Below are 13,128 nucleotides of genomic sequence, written 5' to 3'. Positions count from 1 at the left end.
ATGTTGGGGAAAGATCATATGGCCAGATTGCGTTCTATAGTCAAACGCCACAAACTCGCCGCGGGTTCTCAAATTGTCCCGAATTCTGTAGCGGAAGCCGCCGTTGCTCGAGGCGAGCTTCCTCCCGTGGGCTCATCTTCCCTTATCGCCCCTCCTGCCCCTGCGAGAAAGAAACTGCCACCAAAGAGGGCCAAGAGGAAGAATCCCACAATGGTGTCAGATGAGAAGGATGACGAGAGCACTGAAGATGGACTTATCTGTAAAAGGAACAGGGCAACCGTCACCGAGCTGCCCGCAATCGAGAGTACAGGCCCAGATTACGCAGAGAATCCCCCTAGCGTCTCCACATCCTTTGAGAGTGCTGGGGATGCTCTACCATCGAACACTTCAGCTGCTGGAGGCGTTCTGGAGCAGGCTGTGGACATTCAATGGTCTCCCCGGCCTGTAGTGGAGCCAGACGTATCGCCGCCACGTCCTGATGTTTCCCTGGTCGTCCACACTTATGAAGGTGGCGGCGAGAACCAACCCTCGACTCCTCTCCCAATCCCTGCTCTTCCAGCCCCTGTCGAGGAGGTCTTGAAAGCCCACGCCGCTTACCTTAGCGCTATGACTACTGAGTGCGTAGAGAAACGCCTTTACCAGATGATGGGCGAGGCTTTAAGGGACTCCTTGAGCCAGTATGAATCCGAAACCGGCGCTGCGAATGACCAAGTCCAACAACTTAAGCGTGATCTTACGATGCGAGGATTGGAGTTTTCGCGGTTAGAGAATGCTCTGAAGGACGAGTTGCGGAGCGAACGTAAAAATAGCGCTGAACTAGACAAAATGCTCAACGTCAAACTCTTAGAGGTCACCGAACTCGAGGGCAGACTCGTGCATCAGCAGGAGAAGATTGCAGACCTGGAGGAGACTTTCAAGGCTAAAAAGGCCTACGCGGATGAGCTCGAGGCCAAGTCAATTGAGAGGGAGGATCTGCTGGGTAAAATCGAAGCTGACAAGGATCAAAAGGCCAAGGAACTGAGCGAGAAAGATAAGGAGCTGAACGAGTCTGCAGCAAAGCTTGCCCAGGCGCTTGAGGAGAACGAAAAGCTGAAGAAGCAAATTGAAGAACTCGACCTCAGCGCCGCAAACGTTCTGACTTTCGGGTTCGGCGCGGCCTTGGAGCAGTTCGCTTGTACTTACCCCGACTTGGACCTCTCCCAGTTCTCAATTTGCCATGAAGTGGTAGACAACAAAATTGTACCCTCAAATTAACGTTTTCATTTGACGCTTTGTTTGGTAAAACAAGACCTAATTCACCCACCTACCACACGTGAAAATGAAAAAGACAAAGAAGGCCAAATTGACATGGGTCTTATCCTTCCACATCCAAGGTGTTTTCCTTCCTTATCTTTGTCATTACCAAAGGTTCTTACTGCACCACCATCTTGGTTAAAAAATGTTAGGAATGATTTTTTCATACCTCCTAATGGTTGTCACCATTTAAGCGGCCTTTTTCCAAAAGATATCATCATTCCCAAACAAATTTGTCCAACTTGGTAAATTTCTAGAACCTCCTTTTCTGCAATCCCATTGTTTACAAAAGCTAAGTCATGTTTGCCTTTTTCTTCCCCTTTTAATTGTCACAATAAACTGACTTTGTTCTATGCAGGGATTTAGAATTCGTGGACGAATTCTCTCCAACTCGAGGAGTATGATGAGAATCAAATAAAGGAGGCTTTTATTAATGAAGGAAGAGGTCATTCACCTTCACATTTGAAGTTCTTCCTTCTAGTCTTCTCAAAATTGAAAGAAGACATAAAATAAATAGAGGATCAAGCCTAACGCCAAAGAAGTCTACAAGCTTTCAAGAATGGGCTTCAATTAAATATCTCTCTTTATAGTTTCTTTTAAATTGTAAATAATATAGAATAGTGTTTAGAAAGGTGCTTAGAGGGAAACATTAGAAACCTCTTTTGTAAAAGCATCTTTAGGCTTTAGTTTAGAAAATTCTAGAAGCTTGGGGAGTGAGCTTAGTAAGGGGGGTGTGATCTTAGGAGCTTTTTGGGTAGCTTAGGGAATAAGCTATGTAAATGACCAGCCCTTGCTCCTATAAAAGGAGGGCTTAGGTCCTTCATAATCCAGATTGGAATTTTATAGTAGAGAGACTATACTCAAATTTGGAGAGAAATTGTGAGTCTTGAGTCTTCTTCTTCCTTTGCCTTATCTTGTGAGCAATGGTGAGCTTCAAGTGGCGGCACTCCATCACTTATCTTGGATCAAGGAACCAAGTGGCGTGAAGTGTTCTTCCAAGTCTCAAAATCCAGTCTCAAAATCCAGCACACACCTTCTATAAGTGTTTCTTCTTCCTTTTCTTCAATTTCCATTCGGCAGTTTTAATTCCTAGTGTTTTCCTTCATTTTCTACTGTTTAATTTTGTGTTTCCAGCTTTGTTTCTTTGATTCTGTTCGGTTCAGTAGCTTAGTATTTCAATTCTGTCCAGTTTTCAATTTGTGTTCTTCCATTCTTTGTTGTTTGATTCCATTTGACAATATATGGACTTCCATATGAGTTTTGGTTGGTGCAAAGTCTTGGTGAGTTCTTGAATTAGAACATTGATCCAATTCTAAGTAAAGTGCCATTTATGACCAGCTCAAGTTGCTCCTAAGAATGTCAAAGAATCTGTATCGTCCCATATCCGGGCGTTGACAAAGTCAAGGTCAAAGTCAACGCCTGGAGTCAAGGTCCACACAAGGCGTCGCCCTAGGTAAAGAGACGCCAAGTGCCAGCATCGCCAAGAGGAAGCGTCGCCAAGGCAAGGCGTCGCCTAGGTGAAGGCGTCGCCCAACCAGGGCGTCGCCAAGATCAAATATCATTAAGTCAAGGCAATCATAGTGCGGTCCCCGATACCCATGGGTAGGAAAGACCATGGAGGGAGCGACGCCGTGGGAAGGCCTCAGGTCCCGATAATCCGGTGTAGTGATAAAGAGAAGGAAAAGGTGGCTTCAAGGCCATAGTGATAGCACCAGTGTAGGGCAGCCTGACTCGTGAAGTATCCCTGCCGCCCCAGAGACGCCTTTGGTACAGATACGACTCAAGGGGAGGGTCACACCCAGGGTAGCCAGGTGCAGGGTACGAGAGGAAGGCAGATACTCTTTCAAAGTGAGTGACTAGATGATTGGGGGCATGAATTGGCACCCAAAAAAGTCACCCCTTGCGCAGTAGCACTCCCAAGCAGGAGGACTCACACGCAAAAACGTCCCAAGATGGAGTCATGGCGCTGTGAGGCCCTCCACGTGTACGACAGCCAGGTCAGAATAGAAACACCATTTAGTCAGGTACCAGGTAATTAAAGTCATTTAATACAGTTTCTGTTTTGAGCGTTTAAGGTACTATAAAGGCTCTCAAGCGTTTCAACGTCTTAAATGCGCTACGTTTTCTAATTAGACGTGCTAATTGAGGGCGTTACGTTTTATGATTAAAAGCGCTTTAAGGCGCTTTAAATGCTTGGGTAGTTTAAATAGCGCTGAGAATGTTGGAAACAAGGTTTGAACTTTCGGCTAATTCTCCAGAAACACTCTAGTTGCTTGCTCAAGCCTTAAGGTTTTGCATAAGGGACTAGGGAAGGATCTTGGCCAGAAGGAGAAAATATACACTAGACACAGTTTCCTTTTCACCACCTTCAGAGTGCCATACGCGGTGCTCCGATACGAAGGTGCATAGTTTTTGGTGTTTCTTGCTGGCTGACTTGAGCGTCGAAGTGCAAACGGCTGCTAGGGCGCCCTTTTGTCCTTCTTTGCAGGAATCCACAGGCAACCAGTGGGAAGGAGTCCCTAGCTGACGGTTGAGGTCGCGCACGAAAACGTCCTAGGTCAACCGGACGGAACAGAATCATGTATTCTTGTTGTTACATTCACATCAGAACCAGTATGTTTTGATGAAGCTTCTGATCCGGAGGGCACCTTCTACTTCATTTATTCCACCATTTTTCGAAGGCTGAGGCTTCGTTTACCCCTTACTCCCTTGAAACGCACACTTCTGACCGAGGTGAACGTGGCCCTTGCCCAACTACATCCCAACAGTTGGGCATTCGTAAGGGCTTTCATCATCCTCTACTATAGCGTCGGCCTTACGCTGTCTGTAGACACCTTTCTTTTCTTCTTCGAAGTTAAGGACCCTGGGAAGAAATTGTGGGTCAGTTTCAATGGGGTGGCTGGGAGGGTGCTCTAAATGCTCTTCCAACAATCATATAAGGGGTTCAAGAAGAACTTCTTCAAAATCAGGAGCAATCGGAGGGACCCCACTTTCCTCAATGGGTTTCCCTTGTATTGGACGGAGAAACCCATCCTTTAAAGAGCAGAAGTCTTGAGGACCTAAATCCTCAAGAGCGGGAGGTATCCGAGTTCCTCTCGGGACTCCCTACTCCTTTCAGCACTTTGGAGCTGCTCAAGCATGAGTTTAGCCCAAAAAGTCTTAAGACATATATTGGTATGCCCTGGTTCCCATACTTCTTTTTTTATTCTAATTTCGCTTGCATTCTCACCTTGCCTCTATAAATTTCCATGTTGACTTGTTGTTTATGTGTAAACATGGGCTTCAATAATGACAACAAGAAGAAGTTGTCTGACCTGCTAGCAAAACGAAGGGCGGCTGCCGTCGGGGCGGGTCCTTCCACACCCATAGCCCCCAAAACCTCAGCTACACCTGTTCCCCAACCCATCAATTCAGCCCCTGTCGTTGTTGAGCTAGGAGGGGTGGTGGTTATCGAGTCTGATGACAAATATACGTGCACCGGTCTCGTCTTTAAACGACCAAGGGCGGGCGAGATCGTGGCGCCTTCGACTTCTGCATCTGGCGGGACCCTGGCCTTGAAAGACCATCCCCTGAGCGCCTCTTCCCCACTCCAAGTTGTTGCTCTTGAGAGTGGAGGAGAGACGCCCTCCACCTCTCAGCTTTCCCTGCTGCTTCAACGGCTTTTCGATCGCTTCCAAGACAAGGAGGTGATGGAAAGCTTGAGCAGAAACTTCACTCAAGATTGTGTGTTTAATGGCCTAGGGGACTTCCTGGTCACATCCAACCTCACGTTGAATAGGGCCTAAGAGGTCAAGGATCTCAAGGCTAGGATGGCGAAGCTTGAGGAAGAGATGTTTCCAATCGCGAGAGTGGAATGTATGTTAAGCTGGGAAGCCTTCGCCAAGTTGAGAAAAAAGCCAAGAAAGCTCTCCGGGATAAGAGTCAGGAGGCGGTCCAGCTAGAGGCGAAGATCTTGCCCCTTCGTACCAACGTGATCGAGCTGGAGGTGCTGGTTGCAGAGATGAAGGGGAAGATGGCAAAGCTGGAGGAAAGGGGGACTCAGCGCGAGGTCTTGCTGGGACAAGTTGAGGGTGAGCTGGCTGAAAAAATTGAGTCCTTCAGAAAGACAGAGGAGGAGCTCACAAATGATGTCGTCGACGCTTACGATGAGGGGTTTCAAGACGCCATTGCTCAGTTTGCCTGTGTGCATCCTGAGGTGAATCTTACCCCTTTCGGTGAGTCCAAGTGCGTCGTTGACGGGCAACTCGTGCTTAGGGAGTAACTACCTGTAACTGTCTTATTAGAAGAACAATCTACCATCTGTAGTGCCCTGTACATATACCCTATTAGTATTTATCTTTTGTTTAATTTTCTGTTTCATTTGCTTTGATTTGCGTCTTTTTGCCTTTGCTTGTATTGACTTCAAGTAATAGCGCCTTTGACATAGGTTCACTCTTTAGATAGCACGTTTCGACTTTGTGTGTTTTGTCTTGTGCACGCAAATCCCTTAACTAGTTCGGCCTTTGTTTGGGGGTAAACCCTCTTGCTGTTCTTGATCTTCTTTTCGCGACGTAGGGCAATTTGTTGATCTTGCCCCTACCTTCCTTGGATCGACGGGAATAACCCGCTAGTAATCCCAGTGAATCACACTGTTCTTGACTTTGGCTTACCCACAAGGGAGAAGTGTGTCCTCCTGATATTGATCCTGCATCATGAAGGTAAGGGTGGACTTAACTGGTGATCCATACTGTTCGACCCTCGAGTAATTACACAGGGGGGGGGGGGTCCCCTAAGGAGCCATTTCTCCCATCTTGGTGTTTCTACTTGAGTGATCGACCCTTCTTAGCTGGTGAGCCATGCTGTTCGATCCTGAAGTTAATACGCAAGAGGGATGTTCCTTAGGGAATCATACTTCTGTTGAACCAAGTGGTGTTCAAGCTTTGAAGAATCCAAACCCTTTGAAGGATGTTGAAGTCTTGGCTATGCTTGCTATTGCTGTGCTGTTTTAGTTAGGGTCTGGGGTAGTTTGAGTATTGTAATCCACCCCTTGATTGAATCTAAAAAGCATAGGCATTCTCAATCTTTTTGAAAGAAAAATGTTTTTCAAACTAAGTTAAAAACAACCGATTGTTTTGTCGAAACAACCGATTGTTTATACTTAGATGTTTTTAGAAAAGATTGAAAACTGTTTTTCAAATGGTTGAGTTGTTAAAACCAAAACAACCGATTGATTCGAGGAAACAACCGATTGATTCGAGGAAACAACCGATTGATTCGAGGAAACAACCGATTGTTTGTTTTGGTACCATAACAGAAAAACTATTTTGTCCTTAACTGAGCTTTAAATGATTTAACTGCTTACGCTCCAGTCTTTAAATGCTTTGCCCAATCATTAAATGTAATTAAAGAGTTTGTTAAGATTTGATAACAAACAACATCTTTGAATAAATTCAGAAAAACAGATTTGTGAAGAACAGAAGATTTTTTAATTGAGTTTTTAAGTTTTTCAAAGAGCTGAGATTGCTTAGAGTTTGTGATTTGATCAAAGTGTGTGGAATAGGATTCTTCTTGTATTGATTTCAGATTATCTTCTGTAACAAGTGTAATCCTTGTACTCTGCTGAACAAGTTTCGTTTCTGTGTTTGTTGAGATTTGATGTGTGTTCTTGAGGGGATCAAGATCAGCAATCTTAGTGTTGGTGTGTTGGCTAAGAAGAGTGTGTCTTGAGGGGATCAAGGTCACTCTCTTGGTTGTGGTGTAAGTGATCAAGGTGTGATTGCATAGTGGATTTCCTCAGAGGTTTTTTTAGAAGACTGGATGTAGCTCTGGATTTGGAGTGAACCAGTATAAACATCTGTGTGCAATCTCTATCTCTAACTCTTTAAATTCAATTTTGTTTGTTGTTTGCTGGTATAAACAACCGATTGTTTCTGTGAAACAACCGATTGTTTTTCTGGTACTGCAGTTTTTGATTGCTCTTTTGGCAAACTGAATTCTTTATCAATTGTTTTCTTGAGAGAATTTCATTCTTGACTTAAAAGTTTGCGAAAACCCTCTTTAAACAATTCACACCCCCCCCCTCTAGTTTAAAGCCATCCATTCTAACAATTGGCATCAAGAGCTTGGTTCTTGAAAGTTATTCAAGTTGATCCTAAAACGTTTTTTTAAAATGGCTGATAGACTACCTTTTGGGGAAGGTGCTTCAATTAACAGACCACCTCTGTTTTGTGGTTTGAACTACCAATTTTGGAAAGTAAGAATGAAAATCTTTATGGAATCACTTGACAAAGGAATTTGGGAAGCAATTGAAAATGGTCCTTTTGTCCCAAAGTTTGAAAAAGATGGACCTGTCATTGAAAAGCCATGTTCTCAATGGACTGATTCAGAAAGCAAAAAGGCCAAATTCGATTGCATTGCCAAAAATATTATAACCTCTGCTTTAAATTCTGATGAGTTTTTCAAGGTCTCTCAATGGAAATCATCAAAAGAAATGTGGGAAACCTTGGAAGTCACTCATGAAGGTACAAATGAGGTGAAGAGAGCTAGGAAGCATGCTCTAATCCAAGAGTATGAGATGTTCAGAATGCTTAAAGGTGAAACAATTGTTGAGGTGCAGAAAAGATTCACGCACATCATCATTCATCTCATGAGCCTTGACAAGATCTTTGAAAAGGAAGAGCTGAACATCAAGATCTTGAAATGTCTTGATAGAGCATGGCAACCCAAGGTAACTGCTATTTCCGAACTAAAGATCTAACATCATTAAGTGTGGCTTCTTTGTTTGGTAAGCTTAGGGAACATGAGTTAGAGATGAATAGACTCAATGTTCAAGAAAGTGAAGACAAGCACACAAGGAGCATAGCCTTAAAAGCTTCCAAGCACAAAGGAAAACAGGAATCTAATGATGATAGTGATGATAGTGATGAGGAAAACCTTATCTTGCTGTCAAGAAAGTTCAGCAAATTCTTGAAAAGAAACCGCAACAAAGACAACAACAAAGATAGTGATCCTGCCTGTTGACCAAGACGTTGGAGCCTTGCCTCGTCAAATCTGGATCGACTCCTGCGCCGTGTTAGCTTCGGTCCTTCGCTTTGATTCGCCTCAAGAACCTACAAAAGACAGAACGGCGCCGCTGCGGCCGATCACGCTCCGACCGATCACGCTCCGACGCCCAAGTCAGCGACTGAACCACCAAATACTAAGAGAAAACTCAAGAACTCTAAGGAACCATGCAAAATTCTCTCTCAGCGTACTCAAGTTCTCGCAAGCGTAAAGAAGTAATCTAAACGTGCGTACCTCAGAAGTTCGTTAGAATCTCTTATATACCTGCGCACTTTCTCTCTCCTGAGAGTTACACATCTGGACACGTGGCTCGCATCCAGCTGTACATGTGTCACCATCTGGAGCATCCTTGACTTGGGCGCCACTTCTTATTCTTCAGGCTTTTGGCTAAGTTACTTACGCGTGAAACAACTCAGCGCATAGCTGCCTTGGAGCGTGATCTCTTCTGCGTGGCGAGTTAGGGTGCCTTCGTACACACCTTCCCCATGGTCTCGCCGGCCGCCTTCATGATCTACTTCACTTGCTTCACCGTGTATGTTCAGGTAAGCTGTTTCCCGACCTCAACCTCTGGCTAACTAGGAAATGACTATCTGACGACTTCATCTTCGGCGATGTCCTTGTTTCGGCGATCTCTAACCACTAGGTCGTCTGGGTTCGCATCCGGCGACTTCATCTCAAACCCGGTGACCGCCGGTTTAGGTATGCTAGAGATCGGAGCACGCCAACTTAATAACTGGCGACCACACGAGCCCCCCGACTTCCTTCCCTTCTGCCAGCCATGGGCCCTGCTCAACACGCCTACATAATAGCTTGCTGCCACGTCATCACTTCCGACTACCAGGGCGGTACACAAGCCCCCCAGTCTTAAGCGAAGACTTGTCCAGCGAAAAGACTAGAGAAGTCACGTCACTACCGATCTACGTGGCGCTGGCGTAGAATTCCAAACGTTCGTACTTTCTGCTTTCCTGACGCTCCACCAAACACATTTCCAATCGCTCGACACGTGGCTTCATCAACGGTCATCTTTAGCTGTCGTTTACGCTTCCAAAAATCGTTTGAAAAACCCTTAAACCCATTTCATTTTTACTGTTTCATCATCTTCCTGCCTTCGAAACGCTCTGAGTCTTCTTCTGCAAACCCACGACGCTTTTCGACTCTCTCGATCCCCAACCCCCTTCAACATTTATCTGATCATCAAAGGTACCTCTTTTACTTCTTCTGTTGATGTTTGCTGCATTTTAACCGATTCGCATCATCCATTACCTGTCTGGTGCATACGTTGTGGGTTGTTTCTTCTTCTTCTCCCTTTTCGTAACTTAGGGCTTCGTCTTCCATTTCTTTCATCACAACGAACTTTCGTTCGTTCGTTTTTCATCCTTCGTTCACAATCATGTCAACCTCTACAACCTTCGCTCATCTTTATCTTCCTTTTTCCTTTGCAGTTCCCGCGATGGCTCGTACAAAGACCACCGCGAATCCTCGTCTTTCGTCGCGAAACCCTCCATCCCAAGCGCATAACCCACCGCGAGCACTTGGTGCTCCCTCTTCCCAGGCTGAGAGGCCTGCAACCTCTCGCCCCAACCTTGCTCAGGCAACTCCACCAGTCGCTGGAGGAGCCTCCATCCCCTCTCCAGACTACAAGAAACTATACCCATGGGCCACCTCAACTCTGCTGAAGGAGACTTCTTCAGTGAACTCTGCACTGGCGGTGCTACGGTTGAAGAAAGGGGACGAGCCCAACCTCTCGTTCCACAAGGAGCATGATGATAAACTGATGGTGCTGTCTTGCCCTCCTGACGTGCCGATCTGCGCAGATGACAAGGGGAACGACGGCGAGCTGTTTTGCTTCGTGTATACTACCCTCTTCAAGAAGGTGAAACTCAGGTTTCCCCTCACCCGTTTTGAACGGGAACTCCTAACTGAGCTCGACATCGCCGCCGCCCAGCTTCATCCCAACAGCTGGGCCTTCGTGCGGGTGTTTCAAATTATGTGCGCGCACTTGGGACTACCGGCCTCGGTAGATGTATTTCTTTTCCTTTTCGAGGCCAAAAATCCTGGAGATCGCCTTTGGGTGAGCCTGAACGGAATTGCTGGGAGGTCGATCCTTTCGATCTTCCAGCAATCTTACAAAGATTGGAAGGGAAAATTCGTCCAAGTGCGTCAGAATGACCAAGACCCTTCGCTGCTCGACGGCTTTCCCTTGTACTGGGTAAACAAGGGAAATAAGGACTCCAAAGGAAGCTTCAGAAGGCCAAGAAGCCCCGACAACATGGGCTAGTTGGACAAGGACCTATGCCTCTTTTGGAAAAGCGTGGCAGCTGCTAACATCACCTTCCCCACCTCTTCAATAATCACCTTCGAGTTCCTCGAGAGCCAACTCGAAGCTCACATAGGTTAGCACTTACTCCGACCTTTAGGTTTCATCTTGTGCTGCATCTCTGTTACCTGTTATTGGGCGTCTTGATGGTCGCACACTAGACCTGGTTTTTATTTCCTGCGCCATTTACTTGTCTTGTTTGCACATGTACTTATATACTTTACTTTGCCTTTGAGCTTACTTGTATACTTCTGCACTGTGCAGATCTCATGCTGGGCAAAAGGTAAGCTAGCTGAACTGAGGGCGCTCGCCCGAACCCACAAATTGGCATCGGGTTCTCAAACCGTGCCAAACTCGGTGGTGGAGATCGCCGCCGCTCAGGGCAGGTCACCCCCTCAAGGCCCAACTCCTCCAGAGGCACTGCCCGCTCCTCAACGAAAGAAACTCATCTTGAGGAAACCAAAGAGGAAAACTCCTCAAGTGGTCCAAGAAGATGAAGAAGCGGACGATGAGGCAACAGAGGATGGTCTTATCACCAAAAGGAGAAGGGTGGCACCTTCTTCACCACCTGCCCCACCTTCCCTTCCAACACCAACATCGCCTTCTCCCCCAGCTCCAACACCAACACCGCCTTCTCCCCCAGCTCCAACACTGCCAGTCCAAGCAGTACCTTTGGCGGCTGCACTTCCCGCGGTTGAGGCTAACGAGCCCAACTTCATGGAGAACCCTCCGAGCGCCTCCACGCCGTTCGTATCCGCTGGAGAGGGTCCTCCTTCAACTGCCTCAATCGCCGAAGCTGCGCCAGGTGGGGATGAAGGTGCTCATAACTCGCCAATAATCATCACCGAGTCCCCCACATCACCACCACGCCAAGAAGCTCAAACTCAATAACCAATCCAAGAGGGCGGTGGTAAGAGCCAGCACCAGGCTCCTTCAGCGCCTCCACCAACAGCGGTTGCAAACCTTCCCCTCGCGGTCAAAGGAATCTGGGGCCCCTTCACAGCTAGGCTCAAAATGATGGCAGAGGACCTCCCCTCTATCATATCAAAGGCTGTGGAGAGCTCCAACAAGAAACTTCAGGACGATATCTCCACACTCGAAGAGGAGAATCGCCTGATAAGAATCGAGGCGGAGAAGTTATCTTGCAACCTTATGATGGCGGAAATCGAACACTCAAGGGTGGAGGACGCCATGAGCACCGAGCTGAGGGTGGTGCGTAAGGAGGCCACCGATCTGCGCCAGAAGTTGCACCTCCTAGCTCAAGAGAAAATCGAGCTGGAGAGCAAGCTTGTTCCCTACCATCTCAAGGTGGCTGACCTGGAGGCATCAATCAAAGCGGATGCAGCCAAGTTAGAGAACCTTGAGAAGAGGTCGGTTGATCGGGAGGTTCTCTTAGGAAAAGTTGAGAAGGAGAGGGATGACGCCGTGGCTGAGCTAGCCGAATCCAGGGAGGAGAATGCAAAGATCGCTGCAGAGCTGGCCCAGGCGCGGGAGGAAAACAAGAAGGTTGCTGAAGACCTCGCTCAAATTCGCAGGGAAACTGAGGAACTGAAGAAGCGAGCTGACGAGTTGAAGCAGCAAACCGAGGGGCTCAAGCAACAAAATGAAGATCTTGAGCTGAGCTCCGCCCAAGTCCTCGCCGCTGGGTTTGACGCCGCCCTGGAGCAATTTTCCTGCCAGTATCCCGATTTGGACCTCTCCATGGTGTCAATATGCAACGAAGTGGTGGATGGGAAGATCGTTCCTTCTGAAGATTAGCTGCTTCCCTCCATCACTTATTTGCCTATTTGCTTTGTACAAACCTTGTAATAACTCTTTCTTTGTATTTGAACTGATGCCACTTTTGTCATAGATTTTCCTGCTTCTTCATACGATTTCTCTTGTTTGCCTTGCTTTTCCTTGTAAAAATCGCTTAAACGAAATTGACTTAGCAATTCTGCGAGCGCAACTGTTCACTTACTGCTTTAAACTATCAACTTTCGAACGATAGCATTCTAATAACTTGTGAACTTAAGGTAATGAACTTCAGCGTGAAACTACTTACTAAACAGCAAGCTTTAATCCAACTGATAGTTTAAGACACAGTTCACCTGATCTGCTCCATCAACACGGGCCTTTTACTCTTGCCATCGCTTGAATTTCTTCTGATCGCCAAAGAGTCTTGGCGATACCGGCTTCCTCTTGCTTTCATAACTTGGCCATTGTTCCCTCATCTGATGGTAGAGGCGCCTTTCGGACCCCTCTCTACCTTCCCTGAGTTTCAAAACAGTAAGCCGGATAGCTAGGCGTTCTCTTCGAACCTACCTTAGCTATCCTTTAAACTTCTTCCACCCTTCACATCGTACCTGAACTCGTTCGAGACGAGAAGGATTTTATCTTGCCTGAACTCGCTCGACGGCGAGAAGGTCTTTAACTCGCCTGAACTCGCTCGACGGCGAGAAGGTCTTTTATCTCGTGCCTCTACATTGCCCCAGGGG

At 46.7% G+C, this 13,128-nt stretch overlaps 2 protein-coding genes across 2 annotated transcripts; both read left to right on the top strand.

The window, feature by feature from the left end:
• Positions 1-1,254, top strand: LOC137835906 (uncharacterized). The gene has a single exon (XM_068644653.1). It carries the CDS (start codon positions 1-3, stop codon positions 1,252-1,254), a length of 1,254 nt encoding a protein of 417 aa, XP_068500754.1.
• A 10,414-nt stretch (positions 1,255-11,668) lies between these two features.
• On the top strand, positions 11,669-12,409 carry LOC137835896 (uncharacterized). Its single transcript, XM_068644640.1, has one exon. It carries the CDS (start codon positions 11,669-11,671, stop codon positions 12,407-12,409), a length of 741 nt encoding a protein of 246 aa, XP_068500741.1.
• Positions 12,410-13,128: the final 719 nt, after the last annotated feature.

This window comes from Phaseolus vulgaris, chromosome 11 (assembly GCF_000499845.2).
Source record: "Phaseolus vulgaris cultivar G19833 chromosome 11, P. vulgaris v2.0, whole genome shotgun sequence".
NCBI lineage: Eukaryota > Viridiplantae > Streptophyta > Magnoliopsida > Fabales > Fabaceae > Phaseolus > Phaseolus vulgaris.
The sequence above is the reverse complement of the archived record's forward strand: the minus strand, read 5'-3'. Positions and strand labels throughout refer to the sequence as shown.